At 39.7% G+C, this 20,031-nt stretch overlaps 2 protein-coding genes across 4 annotated transcripts; one reads left to right on the top strand and one right to left on the bottom strand.

Moving 5' to 3' along the window:
• Window positions 1–167: 167 nt before the first annotated feature.
• f8a (coagulation factor VIII associated) lies at window positions 168–10,884 on the top strand. 2 transcript variants are annotated; one of them, XM_006787350.3, is made up of 12 exons: window positions 168–266; window positions 699–745; window positions 887–959; window positions 3,369–3,528; window positions 3,711–3,779; window positions 3,902–4,022; window positions 4,139–4,231; window positions 4,500–4,564; window positions 8,309–8,390; window positions 8,494–8,540; window positions 9,936–9,991; window positions 10,101–10,884. In XM_006787350.3, the coding sequence occupies exons 1-12, from the start codon at window positions 208–210 to the stop codon at window positions 10,180–10,182; spliced, it is 954 nt and encodes a 317-aa protein (XP_006787413.2). In that variant the 5' UTR covers window positions 168–207; the 3' UTR covers window positions 10,183–10,884. The 2 variants fall into 2 exon arrangements, 1 of the variants encoding a protein (XP_006787413.2); XR_015719131.1 differs by lacking the exons at window positions 9,936–9,991; window positions 10,101–10,884 and having other exon boundaries at window positions 7,459–8,390; window positions 8,494–8,520.
• Window positions 10,560–15,846, bottom strand: emp1a (epithelial membrane protein 1a). Of its 2 annotated transcripts, none has more exons than XM_006787351.2 (5): window positions 15,716–15,846; window positions 14,889–14,979; window positions 14,682–14,781; window positions 14,304–14,444; window positions 10,560–12,026 (listed from the first exon to the last, which is right to left on the bottom strand). In XM_006787351.2, the coding sequence occupies exons 2-5, from the start codon at window positions 14,961–14,963 to the stop codon at window positions 11,866–11,868; spliced, it is 477 nt and encodes a 158-aa protein (XP_006787414.1). In that variant the 5' UTR covers window positions 14,964–14,979; window positions 15,716–15,846; the 3' UTR covers window positions 10,560–11,865. The 2 variants fall into 2 exon arrangements, with proteins under 2 accessions (XP_006787414.1, XP_035762179.1); XM_035906286.2 differs by having other exon boundaries at window positions 15,778–15,827.
• Window positions 15,847–20,031: the final 4,185 nt, after the last annotated feature.

Raw genomic sequence — 20,031 nt, 5'->3', positions numbered from 1 at the left:
CCTTAGAAACTGTAGGTAACAGGTAGCTGATTTTGAATAAATGTGTCTCTTGTCACCTGCTTCTGTCCGGAGCTGTAGCCTTTCTACTCATTTGGGCATGTCCTTTACGTCATGCGTCACCCAATTGCCGACGCCGACCAATGAAATCGTGAGTTGAGGCTGCTGTCACTTGGACTTCCTGGTGTGGTTTGTTTGCCTGCATTGATCATGGCTGCGGAGGGCGATTTTCTGGCGAGATACCGAGCTGTGTCAAATAAACTGAAAAAGTAAGGCTTTGAAATGGCTTTGTTTAAGAAGAAAGACGAACGAATATCGGGAATAGCTAATTTGTTATTTAGACTGAATGCGAGGTAACGGCTTTCAGCTAGTGCTAATAGGCTAAGCTAGCGTTACTGTTAGCCATTTGCTTGTTTTGTAGTGAAATATTTGGTCATTTTGAGATATTTAGCCCAGGTTAATCGAAAAATAAGCGATGAGTTGTTGGTGCTGTTTGACAGCTAATTGTAAAGCGCTTTGAGGGCCCCGAAAAGCGCTATATAAATGCAATCCATTATTATTATTATTATTATTATTATTAACCCATAACTAGCCGGTAGTTTGCCACAGTACTGATATTCTATGTTTATCTAGCTGGCGTGTATCACAGTTGGCTATCTAAGATGTTTTAAAATGTGAAAATACTTTGTTTTCTTTTGTAGGCGTTTTCTTCGGAAGCCCAATGTGGCGGAGGCAAGTGAGCAATTTGGTGAGTGCCACATTAGTCCATCCATGTAAATGCTGTGATCCAGCCTATACTGCCGCACAGAAGAGTCGGTGCCTCTCCTGTGCTGTTAAATGATAGAGGCTGAATAAATGTCACCAGGCTTGTCTTTACCTGTGCTTTCAGGTCAGCTGGCAAAGGAGCTGAAGCAGCAGGACTGCCTTCAGTATGCTGCCTTCTGTAACCTGGCCATGGCTCGGTGAGTGGATCCGTATTCAATTCAACTGAATTGTGCCAAAGCACAGCAACAGGCACCTTATGGTGTAAAAGCACCTCGCACAAGTAAAGACCCCACAATAATCTGGAGAAAAACCCCAACAATTAAGCAACCCACCATGAGCAAGCACTTTGCAACGGTGGGAAGGAAAAACTCCCTTCTAACAAGAAAAATGCTCTTGCAGAACCATGTAGAACAGCAGCGTTTGTCCTGCATACATAGAGCAACAGGAATAACAGCTAAGGACTGGACAACCAGAGTCCCAACTAGGGAATTTATGTAACTAGCTGGCTTGTTGCTATTCTCACTAGTTTGTACAAGATGTACTAGTCGTTTAATCTAATTGTTTTGCATTTTAATTGATAACCAATTCTGGTAAATTGTTGCGTCCTAATGCTATGCAGCTATCTGCCACCAGATGGTGTGTCATTGGTCAGAAATGCTATAAATCTCAGCTTGATCTTTATGTTAACACCATTATTGCTAGTTGTTTTTTTTTTTAAGGCCAAAAACTGAGCTCGCAGATACAAGTGGTAAAAAAAAAAAAAAGCTTGCTCTGAAAGTAGGATGAGCTTTTCCTTAGCGATAGGGTGAGGAGTTCATCCATTCAGGAGGGATACAGATAGAGCTGCTGCTCCTCTACATCAACAGGAACCAGTTGAGGCTGTTCCTTCGTTTAGAGAGTTTTTGACATTAAACAATTCCAAAGTTCAACTATACAGCTTCCTAGTTGTACACTAGTTATTTCTTAGTCGACTAAGAAATTATTAGTCACCAGGAACATCCCTAGTACCAACCCTTAACCACTCCATGGCACATATTGTGCCTGACCACTATGGCACCTCCAGGAGGTGGTCATCTCACCAAATCTGGACTTTTGGCATCTGAGTAAACAGAGGCACTGTGATGAGGTCCTCTCGCCTGTACTTGTGCCATTCATGTGGCAGCGCCCATCTAGCAGTTGTTTCAGTTGGATAATGCTGCTCCTCCAGTGCCAGAGTAGTGCAGGGCTTTCTAGATCAGTGGTGTATCCTGAGACTTCCTTGGCCAGCATTAACCCTGATATGTTTCCTATCTAACATGCCTGGTACATGCTGAGTCAACAAGCAGTGTGCACTGCACAGCTGCAGACTGCACTCACCCAGGAATGGAGAGCAGTTCCTCAATAACAGATCCAGATACTTGTGCAGTCCATGCACAAACCGGTAAAAATGCATAGATTTCAAATACAGTAACACAGACTTATTGCCTTAACACAGACACACACTTTTCCGTGTGTGTTTGTGTGTGAGAGAGAGACTGTATATAGCAAAGTGATATTGTTCATAGCTTGATTTTGTCTATGGAAGTAGGTAAATGGACTGGTTCTTGTATAGCACTTTTCTAGTCTAGCTGAGCACTCAAAGTGCTTTGCACAACTTCCCTCATTCACCCACACAAGCACTTTTATTCTATCCTCTTTCTTTAAGTGCTTTCTGCCTAACATTTGCACACATTCATATTCTGATGGGTGAGACTCTCTTGGGTTGGTATCTTGCACAAGGATATTTGGCATGCAGATTGGAGCAGCCAGGGATCGAACCACCAACCCTTCTGATTAGCAGATGACCTGCTCTGCCTCGTGAGCTGAGCCACTCCACTCAGTAACGAGGCGCTTGATTTCACTGATGTTCTTGTAGAAGACTGGGAGTAAATCCTTCTGCTTGCTTCCAAAATTTCTGGGATCTCTGCCAGAAAACTGCAGAAACTTTCTCATCATCATTATTTTGGGGTGAAATGCTCAAGGATCACACTCAGGTTTATTGATCAAATATTCACACGCTTGTCCTACATTCAGGTCATAAAAGATTCAAGTGTAGAACCAAGCATAAAAGACTTTAAGAGGGGGCTGACTTGAAGCTTGAAAATAATGCCGTTACTCATTGTGGTTTCACCACATAACGCTGCCGTGTAATAAGTAAATTTTAGTTATTTTTCCTACGTCCGCTATCATTTTTTTCAGACACATGAAATTTTTGGCAAAAGTATAAGTAGCATGTCCTCATGAGGACATTTAGATAAAAAAATTCACACTTTTATTATTATATTTATGTCATAATTAGCTTATTTAGCTTTCAAATGGCACGCATGTTTGTTATCAGTTTTTTAAGTTCTATAAATCTAATATTATATTTTTTAGCTTAAAATATTTAGAGCAGATCACTACCTTTTCTTGTTTAAAAAAACAAAGAAACAGCATGTGAGGTTGTTACATAAAGGTACAGTCAGTGGAGTGATGAGTCCTCAGTGGTCAGCAGTAGTCTTAATTGGCCCACAGGGAGAGCGTAGCATTCATAGTCATGACAGTGACCTATCGGCTGTTGTTATACATCCTCGATGTCTTGACTGCAGGTGTGAGCAGACTCTCTTTAATGCTCCTGGAGAGGCACTGGCATTAACTGACGCTGCTCGCCTCTTCCTCTCATCTGAGAAGGAGAACAGGGCACTGCAGGCTCCAGGCTTTGATGAACACCTCCAGGCTGCTCTCAACTGCTATAGCTTCGCCACTAAGGTATGATCAGCTCTAGTTTTCAAATAGATTTTTAGTGTTTGATGCAGTAAATGCACTCCAGAAGAAATCAGCAAATAAAGCAGATTCACCATGGAATATTTCATTAGATCGGGGTCTGGAGAAAAGATTGTGGAGTACATTCTTGTATAGTGACTGAATTCTGATGTACAAATGAATTGCAGGTGTATATTGAGATGAACCAGCCTGTGATGGCAGCCAGCCTGTGTTTGGAACTTGGCAACGCGCTCAAGGTAAAGCTGCTGTCTCTCAGGATAAATGACCCAGAATTGCTTTTTTTGGGGGGTGTTTTTTTTTTTTTTAAGCAAATGATGGAAAAAAGGATTCATCGTTACTCTCCTGTCTTCCTCAATAGGAGATGAACAGACCAGGAGAGGCTATTGTTCATTATCAGAGGGCTGCAGAGTTACAGACGCAAACACCCATTGAAGCTTTGCTGTCGATGGGAGAAATGGCCACGTGTAAAATCCTCACCCGTGAGTTCTGTCGGTTCTGATTGGGTAGCTGCAGTTTGTTTGCTGTGCAAACAGGATCTGACGTGACTTGTGTTTGTGAGTTTGTGTTTTCATGATTTTTCTTTTTTCTTTTCCAGGTGATTATGACGGTGCTTTGTCAGTGTTCACAGAGATGCAGCTGATCTGTCAGGAGAAAGGACTGCAGCTACCAGGCTCCATCACCCCTGTTGGTGAGCATCTGATAAAAAATGATATTAGCAGAGTTTTGTAAAGATGGGGTGTTATTACAGCCTTAGCAGTTTGTGTTTTCTTAACTAAAGCTGTATCCAGTATCTTAAATTGATTAACACAATTCAACTTGAAAACTGGGATAATTAAGAGCAGCATTCCCTCATGATTGTCTTTTTTTCGCTGCTGTGCAGATTTTTCATGTTATTTGCACTAAGAGGAAAAATGTCTTAATTTCTCATCTTTAATTTTACTTTCTTGGCAACAAAGGTGCCTTTTTGGACATTGTGGCAAAATGTGAGATATCCAGGGTGCTTCTGCTCATGTTGCTTGAGGTAAGCTCATCGGTTTTGCTGATAATTAAAACAACCTCTCTCACTGCAGACTTGAGTGGAAAGTCATGTTCAGTGTTGTGTTTTTGAAGGTATGATTCAGGCCATTTGTTTAAATTTATGTGAATATGCACTTTAACAAGTTTTTTTATTTATAGGTAGTTGCAATAAATACCTTTAAATTCACTCTTCAAATATACTATATTGCCAAAAGTATTCGTGCAGCTGCCTTCTCACTCATATGAACTTGAGTGATGTCCCATTCTTAATCCATAGTTTAATATAATGTCGACCCACCCTTTGTAGCTATAACAGCTTCAGCCTTTCTGGGAATTCATTCCACAAGGTTTAGGAGTTTGTTTATGGGAATTTTTGACCAGTCTTCCAGAAGCACATTTGTGAGGTCAGTCACGGATGTTGGGTGAAAAGGCCCGGCTCGCAGTCTCCACTCTAATTCATCCAAAAGGTTTTCTGTCAGGTTGAGGTCAGGACTCTGCAGGCCAGTTAAATTCTTCACACCAAATTTGCTCATCCTTGTCTTTATGGACCTTGCTTTCTGCACTCGTGTGCAGTCTTTTTGAAACAGGAAAGTACCATTGACAGACTATTTCTACAAAGTTGGGAATATAAAATTGTCTGAAATACCTTGTTATGCTGAAGCATTACGTTTCTTTCACTGGAACTGAGGGGCTGAGTCCGAGGGGCAACATGAGGTTCGAAGGTCTGTAGCAGTTGACTCTGCAGAAAGTTGGAGAACTCTTTGCATTGTGTGTCTCAACATCCACTGACCCCACTCTGTGATTTTACGTGCTCTGCCACTTCATGACTGAGTTGCTGTCATTCCCAATCACTTCCATGTCATTATAACACCACTAACAGCTGACTGTGGAATATTTAGTAGTGAGGAAATTTCACAAGTGGACTTGTTGAACAGGTGGCATCCTATCACAGTACACAGTTGGAAATATAGTGTACTTTAAAAGTCAGAGCTCTTTTGAGCCAACCATCCCTTTAACGTTAACTAGTGATGACTTCATGAACTTCTTCACAAATAAAATTTTTATCATTAGAGAAAAAATTACCAATAATCATCCCACAGATGTAATATTATCTACAGCTACTCTTAGTTCCATTGATGTTAAGTTAGACTCTTTTTCTCCAATCGATCTTTCTGAGTTAACTTCAATAATTACTTCCTCCAAACCATCAACGTGTCTTTTAGACCCCATTCCTACAAAACTGCTCAAAGAAGTCCTGTCATTGATTAATTCTTCGATCTTATATATGATCAACCTATCTCTAATAATCGGCTATGTACCACAGGCCTTCAAGGTGGCTGCAGTTAAACCTTTACTCAAAAAGCCATCTCTAGACCCAGCAGTCTTAGCTAATTATAGGCCAATCTCCAACCTTCCTTTCATATCAAAAATCCTTGAAAGAGTAGTTGTCAAACAGCTAACAGATCATCTGCAGAGGAATGGTTTATTTGAAGAGTTTCAGTCAGGTTTCAGAGTTCATCACAGCACAGAAACAGCTTTAGTGAAGGTTACAAATGATCTTCTTATGGCCTCTGACAGTGGACTCATCTCTGTGCTTGTCCTTCTTGACCTTAGTGCAGCATTCGATACTGTTGACCATAATATCCTGTTAGAGCGATTAGAACATGCTGTAGGTATTACAGGTATTGCACTGCAGTGGTTTGTATCATATCTATCTAATAGACTCCAATTTGTGCATGTAAATGGAGAGTCCTCTTCACACACTGAGGTTAATTATGGAGTTCCACAGGGTTCAGTGCTAGGACCAATTCTGTTTACATTATACATGCTTCCCCTAGGCAGCATCATTAGAAGACATAGCATACATTTTCACTGCTATGCAGATGACACCCAGCTCTATCTGTCCATAAAGCCAGATAACACACACCAATTAGTTAAACTGCAGGAATGTCTTAAAGACATAAAGACTTGGATGGCCACTAACTTTCTGCTTCTTAACTCAGATAAAACTGAGGTCATTGTACTCGGCGCTGAAAAGCTTAGAAATATGGTATCTAACCAGATTCTTACTCTGGATGGCATTACCTTGGCCTCCAGTAACACTGTGAGGAACCTTGGAGTCATTTTTGACCAGGATATGTCCTTCAACGCACATATTAAACAAATATGTAAGACTGCGTTCTTCCATTTGCGCAACATCTCTAAAATTAGAAATATCCTGTCTCAGAGTGATGCTGAAAAACTAGTTCATGCATTTATTACTTCCAGGCTGGACTACTGCAATTCATTATTATCAGGATGTCCAAAAAACTCATTGAAAAGCCTTCAGTTAATCCAAAATGCTGCAGCAAGAGTACTGACAGGGACTAGAAAGAGAGAGCATATTTCTCCTGTTTTGGCTTCCCTTCATTGGCTTCCTGTTAAATCCAGAATTGAATTCAAAATCCTGCTCCTCACATACAAGGTCTTAAATAATCAGGCCCCATCTTATCTTAATGACCTTGTAGTACCATATCACCCTATTAGAGCACTTCGCTCCCACTCTGCAGGCCTACTTGTTGTTCCTAGAGTATTTAAAAGTAGAATGGGAGGGAGAGCCTTCAGTTTTCAGGCCCCTCTTCTGTGGAACCAGCTTCCAGTTTGGATTCGGGAGACAGACACTATCTCTACTTTTAAGATTAGGCTTAAAACTTTCCTTTTTGCTAAAGCATATAGTTAGGGCTGGACCAGGTGACCCTGAATCCTCCCTTAGTTATGCTGCAATAGATGTAGGCTGCCGGGGGATTCCCATGATGCATTGAGTTTTTCCTTTCCAGTCACCTTTCTCACTCACTATGTGTTAATAGACCTCTCTGTATTGAATCATATCTGTTATTAATCTCTGTCTCTCTTCCACAGCATGTCTTTTATCCTGTCTTCCTTCTCTCACCCCAACCGGTCGCAGCAGATGGCCGCCCCTCCCTGAGCCTGGTTCTGCCGGAGGTTTCTTCCTGTTAAAAGGGAGTTTTTCCTTCCCACTGTCGCCAAAGTGCTTGCTCATAGGGGGTCATATGATTGTTGGGCTTTTCTCTGTATCTATGAAGCGCCTTGAGGCGACATTTGTTGTGATTTGGCGCTATATAAATAAAATTGAATTGAATTGAATTGAATTGAAAATTGAATTGAATTAAATGCACTGCAAGGAGAGAGGAGGCACAGAGTGAGAAAAAGCTGGTCTTAATGTATCCTGATACAAGTACTGCATCTCCACATGCGACACACAGTTTGACGTGACGTGAGACTCGAGCTATTAATGCAAGCATTTCTCATTTGGCAGCTTCGGACCCTCCGGTTTCACGTCTCTTCACTGCCTCTCACACTTAATTCTCGCAGCGAGGAGCTGAGACTCGAGTGAGAAAGCTGAGGAGACACATTAGCATAATGAAAGCACCTGTTTGCATTGCATAGAGTTCTATTTCTTTATTTTAACCATATACATTCAGCAGCATAAACACTCCCCTGTACTTGAGTGTCAAACAGCCCTCCGCTGGCCAATCAGTGAACTGTTAGAAAGCAGAATAGTTTTTTAAAGCTGTTTTAAACCACCACAGTAACAATGCAATTACACTTAATGACAATGTTAATTATTTATCCAGCATATTACAGTAATTACTGTGCATCTTGAAAAATTCAGGATTGTTGGTGCAGCAGAACTTAAATAGTCGCACGTTGTAATGGTTTTGTTTTTTGTTTTGTTTTTTTGGTGCAGCCTCCACCTCAGAAGTTGTTACCAGAACACGCCCAGACCCTGGAGAGATACGCGTGGGAGTCCTTTGATCCTCACAGCCAATGTAAATTCACCTCAGCACTCGACTACTTGAGTATAATAATGTGTTATTAATCCTGCGCACTTATTGAAGTTGTGTAAATGTTGTTTTTTGTCTTCTGTTTCAGTGACCTTCCTGCCTGAGAATGTTTTCCTGCTCCTGCAGTCCGTAGTGGTGAGTTTCATGATAACACGGTCTGAGTCTTCCTGTCTCGTACAGGAAAAATAATGGTCTTCACGCCCTTCATATGACAGTGATGTATTGTGTGTGTTGAAGTTTGTTTTGTTTTTTTTCCTTTGGCAGTGAAGTGATTCTTTTTTTTTTTTGTTTGTTTGTTTTTGCTTCAGCATTTGCAGTTTGCCAGCTTTTTGTAGGTTTTCTGCCTCAGAATTTTTCCCTCTTACACTAAAAATATTCTTTTTGTTTTTCCAGTCACAGTAAAAAGAAGCAACACGTGACACATTACATCATGTCGGTATTTTTACAGAGAAGCCAAAATATAGAAGCACTGTGTGAAAAACACCTTTAGTTCTTCTGTAGGTATTAAGAGAGTAAGAAGCAACCAGGTGCTGCTAATCAAATGCACAGACGTTTTGGCAGTTTGTTGGCCTGCAGCATTCATAATCACAGTGCCAATGTGGAAGATATCAGCAATGATGTGAGAGAAGCAGCTGTCGCTGCCCTTCAATCTAGGCAGGATTATAAAGCTGATTCCAAACAATTTGAGGTCCATCATTCTGCAGTGAGACAGTCACAAGTGGAAAACATTCAAGATACCTGTCAGTCTTCCCAGGAGTGGACGTCCCAGCAAATGAATCCCAAGATTAGATTATCCAGTGGTCAGAGAAACTGCAAAGAACCCAAGAGCTGCATTTCATAGGCTCAGTTAGCAGGATACATGTTAAATTGCATGACCATACAGTTAAAGCATACGATAAAGCCTCTGCTTTCAGAACATTGAGTTTGCAAAGTTGCATCTGAACAAACTACAATACTTCTGGAACAGTGTCCTTTGGACCCCAAGCACAGCAGCAAATCTCAAACAGAGAATGGCTGAAAAAGAAAAGAAACAAGGCCCAAAGTTTAGACCACAAACTTAAGAGAGCTGTGCATAAACAAAGGACACATACCTCACCACTAAGGTTGTTCTACAATTTACTGAATCTTGAGTTGATGTTTTTCACACACTGCTTCTGTTTTTTGTTTTTTTTAGCTGTTTTGTTAAATAATGATGCAATGTCTCAGGATGTCTTTACCTAATTTTAAGACCTACTATGGACCAAATAATTCTTTTTATTGCGTCCTGATATGTGACACATAACAATTGACAGAGGCCATCCTTTTTTCTTTTTTTTTTTTTAAAATAACTGTATAAATTAAAAAGTTAATAAAAAATAATCATGTGTAATGTAGAGAAAGTTTCTTCTCGAAGGAGCACGCTCTGTCTTTGGGAATGAATGGCCGGTAACAGAGAATAAATATTAACAAGTCAGAGGCCTCGTCAGGGTCCTCTGAATCTGCAGTTATGTTTTTATTAGTGCAGTGAATAACAGCAGATCTGTTTTGCAGATGGCGTGTCAGGAGAAAGACACAGAGTCTCTAAAGTCTCTTCAGACTGACCTATGGTAAGCATTTACAAATGTTAATTTCCATCATGTGAGAAACATCTTTTACTGCTTCTCATTCTTAATTTTCCATATTGATCACATGCTTTATGCGGTTTTCCCCTTACAGGCCGTTTCTGACAGCTGAACAGAACCATCTTCTCCACCTGGTGGTTCAGGAGCGCATCACGCCGTCTGGTCAAGGCATTTAATACAGTCCAGTTTTATTCGCTTCCTCTGGGAACGATACTTTATATAATGGAACATTCCTGTTTCTGAATGGGTCTGTTGTAAGGCCCGGAGAAGGGTTGTTTTCAAACTCCAGTGTTGTAACTTGGACTCAGAGAAATGTTAAACTTTGTGCTTATTCAGTCACGTAGGTTTGGAAATCAAACTGAACTATCTTCATGTTGTCCTCAGACGTGCAGATTGCTGTTGCTAGGAATGCTTAGCTAAGAATAAATGTTATGTGTGTATCTGAGTGGAGACTATAAAACTGGACCACGTCATATGTTTTTATTATGTAAAAGTTTCAAATGTAGAAGAACTTATTGTGTTTACAGCTGGTTAGTAGATTAAACACGAAAGCTTTGTTTTATCATTTTTATTAATAAATGACATAACATGGCTTAAATTCCAATATAACAAAATCTTCTACTGCATAGTTCTGTAATATGGTGCAATGACACCTCTGTCCTCCATCCCTGGGTCACTTAATTTTCACTTGTACAAATGCATGTACTTTTCTTATGATAGCAGCCCCCTACAGACACATAAGTAAACACAATAATAAAAAAACAAAATGCAGCTTAAAAATATAATGGTTACAATGTACATAGACTGATGTATAATGTATTTGTTTTTTTCTAGCTGTAAAATAACGATTAACATGATTAAAGCTAGTTGTAAATGAAGGATTGTTATTTCCTGATTGTTCAAGTACTACAACAGGAATGTTATTTGTCGGTTTTTACTCCTCAGTCAGAATTTTAACATATTAAATGATAAGATTTAGTCTCCGTCAACCTTTCTGAACCTTAAAGGAACTGGTAAACATTTTGGGACTAAATTATTTACTATCTTGCTGAGTAGGAGATTAATACTAATTGTTTGACTTTCTACACTAAAGAGGACCAAGGTTTTAAAAAACAAAACAAAGACCGTGACCATGTAAAGAGAGTTTCCTGAGCAGTTTTCTCTTCCCATCGTCTTCTACGCAATCACGCTGCACAGATTCGCCCCCTGCTGGTCGTTAGGAAGAATGCAGCTCGGAAGTTGTGACCATCTTTTATGCACAGTCTTAGCAGAAGAACTGAAAATGTGAAAACACTGGCTTCAAACCGCCGTCACCTCTGAAGTTAGAGTCTCCCCTTTTTGTTCGCACCCAGCCAAAAATGCTCATGTACAGCTCAGTGACTGTTTCACTAAAGCTAAGCTGACCAAAAGTTCACTCAAATCAATCTTGCCATTTTTTTTTTTTTTAGCAAAAAATGACAACAAACAAACCAACCCAAAGCGAATATAAGCGTTTCTCAAAATGTCACACTATTCCTTTAAAGTACTTATGTCTGAACTACTACTACTATTTAAGACTAAATAACTGATTTATTAGCTATGTTCTGGTAATATTCCCAATAATTCAGCTCTATGAGGCGTTTTAGTCACATTATTAAAAAGAAAAAACATTATTTTGTTTGTCAGTTTTGCTGAAAAAATGTGTTTCACACTTGTAATGTTAGCATTTGCTCCATATCATTTTATATATATATATTTTTAAAAAGCTGTATAAACAAATGGCTCTCATTAGCATTTGGACATTTTGCTACAGTCGTAGCTTCAGATGGTGTTCATCAATTCTAAAAGAGGAGAACGAGCCCTGCCCTCTGTTTTTCCTCTCACTCTTTCTTCTTACGCAGGATGAAATAGGTGAGCGCTAAGATGAAGGTGAGGACAAACGAGATCCACGCCAGGATGTAGCAGTGTCCGTAACCTCCAGATGTGTCATTGACGTGGAGCTTGGCTGTGTAGATTGAGGCTCCTGTCATTATGCAAAGGCCTGCAAGAGGGAAAATTATTATTACATGCAACCAAGACAAGGCAATCAAGAAGTAATTATTTTTCTATTATAAGATAAAGCTCATGATGTGACCAGTGCAATCACAAGGAAATGAAAGACATGACACTTTCACCTTGTTAATTTTCCAGTGTTATGAACTCATGACATTCGCACTTTGTGTGAGTTTCTCATGTGCTCGTAGTACTCTCACTGATAATGCATAATTAACTTAAAGCATGAAATTTTAATCACTCGGGACCTTTTTTTTTTCTTTTACACATGACATAGTGGCAAAAAACTGACTCGGTTTGTGGTCTTTTTGTTAGGAGGATTTGCATGAAAATGTCGTTTCTTGACTAAAATAAAAAGCAGCCGATGTCCAATGAAACTTTAAAAAACCTCCAGGAAGCCTGGAGAACTATCGCTTACTTTAAAAAGAAAGCCTGGCTTCTTGGAAGCAAAGCATAGACATGATAGGTGGCTCGGGCTTTCGTGAGTGAATACATTTTCTAGATTTTGCTTCTCAAATGTGAAAACTTGATGCTTTGTTGCACATTGACGGCGAACAAAAATGTTTGGGGGTGTTGTTGAGAAATCAGCACACCTGAGGATGCTGGAGCAGGTGTGCTGGACAACTTTTTTTTTCTAGTGAACCTCATGACATTAACAGAAGCAGCACACTGTTAAATGTGATACTGTTAACTATTTGAACTTGTTAACTATGCGTCATTCATTTGTGACGCTAGCATTCAAGTCACCTAAAAGACTAACACACCGCTGTGCTGTGGCTGAGATCAGCGTCTACTGATTTTCTACAGATTTCATTTGTCTGAGATGCAAACATGCTCACCTTGCTGATCCATCACAGTTCACTGGTTATTGCAGTGTGTGATGTACACACAGAAAGTGAAGAACTTCTAATCACTGGTTGGCTGTTTTGTACAAACTAATGAGAATTCAAATCCACTGAGTAGTCAAGGGTCTCTCAAACAGTCATATCGAGGGCAGATTCATCTTGTTCAGCACCAAATGAAAGTGTTTGAACTCAGGAATACTGATGATTACACGACAGGGCTGCAGCTACCCATTATTTTAGTAATCTATCTATTATTATTAATGAGAAATAACAAATATTCAAAAGAGAAAAATGAACTGTTCATTGATTTTCAGTTTAGAAACTGCAAGAAAATAGCAAGTTTACCTGCAAACATCTCTTAATAAAAACAAACAAAAATAGACCCTTTCCTTGTTTTTACTCACCATATTGCAAAAACAAATAATAACAAGTACAGTAATCTCAAATACATACAAGCTGAACTAGCGCATGAAAATGAAACAGCTTTTACTCTCTTCTCAGAAGTCTTTCTTACATTAAGAGCAGGCCAAAAGAGTTCTGGTGGTATTAATATCTCCTTAATGAGGTAGATTTGGTGTGTGTGTGTGAGTGTCTGCATGCTTAGATGTGGTAGTGAATGCGCAAATATGCCTTTAAGTATTTACGCAAGTATGTGGCGGCTGCAATGAGGAAAAGCAGGCTAATCAGCATTCTCAGAACTGAAGCTTTGCCCTGCGCTTCGATGCAACGTTTCGTGCTGCAGAAGACAAACGTTACAATGGTGTGGATATTAATAGTTAATGTTAATAATACCAATTTAGTATCCAACCTAACAGCCTCAGGTCAGTGTCTCGGAATCTGATTTGAATCTGACAGCCCACTGGAAAGAATTAATATAATTTTATTGACTTATTTATATTTTATATTATGAGATAAATCTTATTTTTTGCAGATTACATTGATCTAAATCTGCATAATAGTGTTGAAATTAAATGATGTGCACGCATCAGGATGTCACTGCTCTGACAGTATTACTCATGTTATCAACACTGGTAACAGGAAAGCCCTGACCACACCTTCCTAATTTGGGTGTCAACCAGTCAGACCACTTCCTCCACATCCATGTAGTGAGAAGCCATTATATGACCTTTGTGTGTAAGTCGATTAAACTCTGCCCAGTACTGAAAGAGGAGTGGTGATTGTTGTGAACTGACACAGATAGATAGATGCCTCGCCATGCAATGAGCCCATTGGCCTGTTGAACGGATGAGGCTAAAAATTAGTTTAATTATTTACCAACATCCCTTATGAAGCTTTAAGTTCGAGAGTCGTGCTAACTTATTTAGTTAGACAAAAATCACATATGTCAGGTTTGTCAGTCGCACATCCTCCAGAGAAAATCATAAAGTCAGCCAAAAGAAACAAGACTGCAGGTAACTTACAGGCGATTATCTGTAAAATGCCAGTGAAGGTGAACCTCATTCCTTTGGGCAGGGTGAACAGCTGCGCCACAAACACAAACAAGGCAAGGATGGTGAAAACGCAGGCCAGCACTGAAGTGGCCTGCACCGCCTGGAGATAATCTGCAGCAACAAGATAATAAAAAAGTCAATAATAACACAGGCGTGAGGAAATATTCGGCCTTTTCAGTTTTATGTTTGTATTAACACCACTACCTACAGATCTACTCATTTCAGACTGACAATATTTACTGTAAACAGTGTAATACATGATTTGTTCCATCATCATCTTTGCCCTTCATTATATTAATAATGAAAAATCACTAACTTTAACAGGGGGGAAAAATCTGTGGAGTTTACCTTCTGGGTAGCCTTTCAGATTTGTGTAATGCCACACATTGTTTGAGAAGTCCCACCTGCCCCACAGGTCAGCTGACACTGAATTGTCGACCCACCAGGCCTGACGACACAAAGGAAAGATTTAAAGTTCATGCAGATATGTTACACATTTTCTAGAAACCGCTGTCAGATCTCCTCCAGTTAATACAGAAAATAACATCATCTTACATTGTCAATGGCGGCCACCAGGAGCAGGATGATGGTGGTTATGTGCAGAACAACGATTGCTGCCAGCATCAACATTATGGCCTTCTGAAAACTGATAATGGGGTGGGGGAGGTGGAAGGAGGCACACCGTTATTTATTTTGCAAGCGCAGACGTATGTAACACGGACTCGTACACGAGGGAGTATTAATTACACACAGAGAGAGAAACTGTGTGAAACAAAGAAATAACAGTAACAGAGAAGAAAGCCGTTTTATACAAGCCCAGACTGCAGAAATCATGCAGGCATAAACATTTTTGAATAAAACACATCTGGTGTCAAACACATCAGTGCTTTCAATCTTTGTCATTACGTTTATTTATTATTTATTATAATTAATCAGCTCAGATTCATTAGCACCAATCACTGCGCCTGTAAACGCCCGCAGTTTGCTTTGAGCCTCTTTTTTTACGTCTTTCGAGCGTTTCCGTCGACAATAAAGGCGCATTTGTTAAGACGGCATTCCCAAACGGATGACACACACAGGGCCCGCACTGTAGTCGATAACTTTAAAAAGAGCGCGATAGTACGACAACAGAAAACAATAATAAGCACAGCATAAACTCACGGACTATTCAACGCTATGTTAGTGCGCCAAATTTCCAGTTGCCCGTCTTTTTAGGACTTTTTTTGCGCTCGCGGTCAGTCATATTTCTTGCGCTTAAAGTAACTGAAGTTTTTCCTACAGGCTTAAAAAAAAACCACTTCAGCCATCCGTAAGAGGGTTTCACAGAGTGTGCTCCGTAAACCTTCGCCTTTCTACAAGTAAGCAAAGAGCAGAAACGTTACCTGAACGCTCTTTAACGCACCGCGCGGGAGTTATTTGGGAATGTGAAACTCTGTGGACCCACCCAGCTTTGAATTCACAGCACACACATCACCGTGTTTTCCCTCTTCTTCTTTCCCCTCACCAAGCCCCACCCATAACGTTTCTCGAGTGAAAAGTCCCAATGAAATAAACGGTGTCAGGTCGCCTCTTCCTGCAACTCCAGTGTATGCGTAAAGGCGAGTAAGATCTTCGAAGAATTGCGTATCGTCAGATTCATTTAAAAACAAACAAACACTCGACAGCTTCACACGCACTATTTTAGTTGCTTCTTTAGTGTTTTACCTGGAAGATGTTTTTAATATAGAAATATCTTCATTATCTCTGAGCGGCTCACCTGTGTGAGCTGTAGCTTCACTTTTTTAAGTCGCACATGGATACAAAATGCCATTTTGGACACGCTTGCAGAGCAGCCATAGTGTATCCTGGACTTGTTTTCAGGCCACTCACACGCCAATTGCCGCTTCATTGTGTACCTAAATTGACTTCTCCAAAGATGGGACATTAAGAATCCGTGCATGGAATATCGCAGTGCATTGTGAGCCCCAGGGAGCTCATATTCAGTTCAGCAGTAGTTTCACTTTGATGGCTGAGACTTACGTTCAAGCAAGTGAAAAACAGAATTCATGTTCATGCAGATGCATTTTTGACTGTTACAAACAAATGAAAGTAAGATCGTTCCATTGATAAAAAGATATAAATAGATTCTTACCTGCGCCTCAGTCGGCCTGCACACGCTATGCACTTTTATGTTTCGTGCGCCACTGCCAGAAAGCAGAAAAAAACTGCTGAAACATCAGAGGGTCTTAACATATTCATACTGTCCGAAACAATACATGAATAGTTTCTTCACCGAGAGATGTAATTTTTACCTCTCAGTGAAGAAAAGTAAGAAAAAGGTCATGTTACTTGATGTCACACAGACTGCAGATCTCTTGGCTGTGTCACGGCTTTGGAAAAACTCTGTTTACCCCATAAGCAACCAGCCGGTACAAGGATTTGCACACTTCACACTGTGTTTTGAAAGAAAAGAAAAAAGAAAAAAAGATTTTCCTCAAATGTTCGTCAGAAACAAAGAAGAAAAGATGGATGTTCAAATGTAGACAAACTCCAGTCGAAATAAGAGATGGCTGAAAAATAATCAGCACCCAGCTCACTTCATTGTGTTTCGAGGCCAGATTTTAAGAGAAGTTAGTGCTCCACTCATTTGTAGCACAAGATATTTATATAAAAGTCAGTAGTCATGTGATGTGTGTTCACAGTGAAATAGTTGCTGCTGTGCCCAAGCATGTTTAAACTTTTGTTTTCATTATTTATTGTTTCAGTCATCATAAAAAGAAAGTACTCTCCCTGTTAGCTCTACATATCAGGACACGATTGGAAAAAATTATCTTCACCGAGTCTTAAAATTAGGTAAATACAACCTCAGATGACCTACGAAATATTACACCATGTCTCTTGTAAAGCAACCTTTAGCAGCACTAACAGGCCACTCCCACACAGTTTCTCAGTCTCTTACATCATTGTGGAGGAATTTTATCCCACTGTTTTTTACAGCTTTGCTTCAGCTTACCGCGGTTTGCTAACATTAGTTTATGTGCAGCTCTCTTAAGGTCCCATCACAACTTCTTCAGTCAGGTTGTGGTCTGGACTTTAAACCATTACAACACCTTGATCTTTTTCTTTTTCTTCCAACCTGCTGTAGTTTTGCTGCTGTGCTTGAGATCATTGTATTTTTGCATGTCCCACAAGCTATGCTCTTTAAAATCCTTTGCTTTACAGAGGAGTCAGAGACTGTAAGGTACCCAGGTCCGGTGGCTGAAAAATAAACCCAAATCCTCAGCCCTCCACCACCGTGCTTGACAGATGGTATGAAGAGTTTGTGCTGATATCCTGTTTGATTTTCACTAGACATGGCACTGTGGCCGAACATGTCCACTTTGGTCTCATCTTTGCAAACCTGTTCTTTTAAGACAGAAGATGTGTTGCAGCCACATTTCATTTTCTGATCTACAGGAGGGAATGTCAGAGGGAAAATTGTATATAATGTGATCAGCTTCATGAGATGTGCTCTTTTTATTGATCACTAAGCAATCTACATGTCTACGTGACCTTTCACCTAATAACTTTTGTGGTGATGAACTTATTCAGCTACTAACTGCTTCCTGTCTTCAGAGAACATTCAGATGTAGAGAAGGGAAAAACCTGTTGCTCTAAATGACGTTGTTATCTTTGTACACACACACACACACACACACACACACGCACACACACACACACACACACACACACACACACACACACAATCTTGTATAAATAAAGAACACAGACAGTGATGACTGCCCTCGCGAGTGAAAAACTTCTGCAGTGTTTGTGTTTTCTAACTCAGGTGTCTCAGCTGAAGAACTGTGGGGCGATTCTTAGAAATCCCCTGTCACTTAGTTTTACTGCAATAAGCTTAAGCTGCTGGGGCCTTCCCATGATGCACTGTTTCTTCTTCACTCACCTTTTTACACTCACTATGTGTTTATACCTCTCTGCATTTAATTAGTGTAGATGCTGATTAAGCATCCACAGTATTGAGATCCAAATCTTTATTATTAGTTATTATTTATCTCTGAATCTCTTCCACAATGTATCTTTGTCCTGTCCTGCTGCACCTCACTGAGCCTGGTTCTGCTGGATGTTTCTTCCTGTTAAAAGGGAGTTTTTCCTTCCAACTGTCGCCAAAACACTTGCTCAAAGGGGTTCATATGCTTGTTGGGAATTTCTCTGTATTATTGCAGGGTCTTTACTTTACAGTATAAAGCGCCTTGAGACAACTGTTGTTGTAATTTGGGGCTATATAAATAAAATTGAATTGAATTAAATTCCTCTACACATTTCTGCAAACTCAACCTTTCATGGGGGAGGAGGGGCTCTTAAGTGAATTCCTTCTGGTGTTTTAACTCATGAATTCTTAGTTTTCAGGAAGTGTTTTTAGTTTAGTAACACTGTGATACTATGGGCCACATTTACTAAAATACAAAATACCGTATGAGTGCAATCTCCAAATAGTGATCATACTCAAAAGTGTGGTTAATTTTACAGGTGATTTACAAAAGTTGCGCTGTTTTCTAAGGATAGGAGGCATCAGGTCATTTCAATATAAAGTGCAAAAAAATAAGACGTGCCTTTTTTGTGTTGAATATCGGCGCAACTAGCAGCAAATTGCATGTCACAATCTATTAGTAAATCAGTTTGTGTATTTAATTCAAACATTTTCTTCCCTATATTTTGTGCCTTGAGAAAGGAATTCCCAGAAATACATATGCAGCAGGGACAGTTACAAATATTCGGCAATTTCCACCTCTTGCACACAATCTTGTTGCTGTGTTCTAGTTGTAAATACCTATAGTGCTTTTTTTAAATATAAATGCAAAAAGCCAGTTTTTCTGGTTCGACTCATTAGTTAGTTTGTTTGAGTTTTGAATTTTTAGTTATTCTTCTTGTTATTCTTAGTTTGTCCAGTTCCCTCAGTTTTCCCGTCTTTCTCATTTTGTTTCTTTTCAAAGACACAAAGTGTTTTACTCAGGGGGTAAAAAACAGAGACCCAGAGTGTGATGCCAGCAAACAGTGATGAGGTTAAAGCAAAGGTAGGGTTAAAACAGAGTGAGAGAAATGCCAAAATGTCAATATAAAATAATAAATAAACTCAATAAAAGAAATAACAGTAACAAACAATAAAAATATAATTGAAAATGATAAAAGGACAATAAAAGACAACTGCACATAAAAGGACATTTTTGTGTCTATGTCAGAGTGTTTTATTAAGTCATTTAAAGAAAATTACTCTATTCTGCAAGTCTCATCTCTTCAGCAAAGTTGTTCCAAAGCTGAACAGCCCTGGTGACAAACGCACAGACGGCTTTAGATTTAAGCTTCAGCGTGATGATCTAAGGCTGCCAGGGGGTTTGCAATCCCAAATGACATTACAGGGTTGTGCTTTAAAACTGGCCAGTAAAATGCAGAGATCAATAAATCAATTCTAAACCGTACAGGAAGCCAGTGGAGAGAAGCCCAGACTGGGGTTATGTTTTGCTCTTTGCTAATGCTGGTAAGAAAGCAGCTGCTTTCTGAAGCAGCCGGGACTGAGATAGGCAGTCATTACCCCAGAGACACAGACACGCAGTAAAATACCAAAAATACTGAGGTACTGACATTCAAATCCTGGGTATTTTCAGGTAGTTTAATGAGGCACGCAGTGGCCTGAGCTTCCATCAGAAATGCAATTTATATA

The sequence above is a fragment of the Neolamprologus brichardi genome, chromosome 6, assembly GCF_056152115.1.
Source record: "Neolamprologus brichardi isolate AB-2024 chromosome 6, ASM5615211v1, whole genome shotgun sequence".
NCBI classification, from domain to species: Eukaryota; Metazoa; Chordata; class Actinopteri; order Cichliformes; family Cichlidae; genus Neolamprologus; species Neolamprologus brichardi.
Note: the sequence above shows the minus strand (reverse complement) of the source record. Positions and strands in the feature narration are given on the sequence as shown.

Coding starts and splice junctions, on each gene's coding strand:
- f8a (XM_006787350.3), top strand. CDS start 208: ATGGCTGCGGAGGGCGATTTTCTGGCGAGATACCGAGCTGTGTCAAAT. Junction 3,780..3,901: donor AACTTGGCAACGCGCTCAAG/GTAAAGCTGCTG, acceptor CTTCCTCAATAG/GAGATGAACAGACCAGGAGA. Junction 4,232..4,499: donor AGGCTCCATCACCCCTGTTG/GTGAGCATCTGA, acceptor TTGGCAACAAAG/GTGCCTTTTTGGACATTGTG.
- emp1a (XM_006787351.2), bottom strand. CDS start 14,963: ATGTTGATGCTGGCAGCAATCGTTGTTCTGCACATAACCACCATCATC. Junction 14,445..14,681: donor TCTGAAAGGCTACCCAGAAG/GTAAACTCCACA, acceptor TTGTTGCTGCAG/ATTATCTCCAGGCGGTGCAG. Junction 12,027..14,303: donor CATTTTACAGATAATCGCCT/GTAAGTTACCTG, acceptor TCCCTCTTGCAG/GCCTTTGCATAATGACAGGA.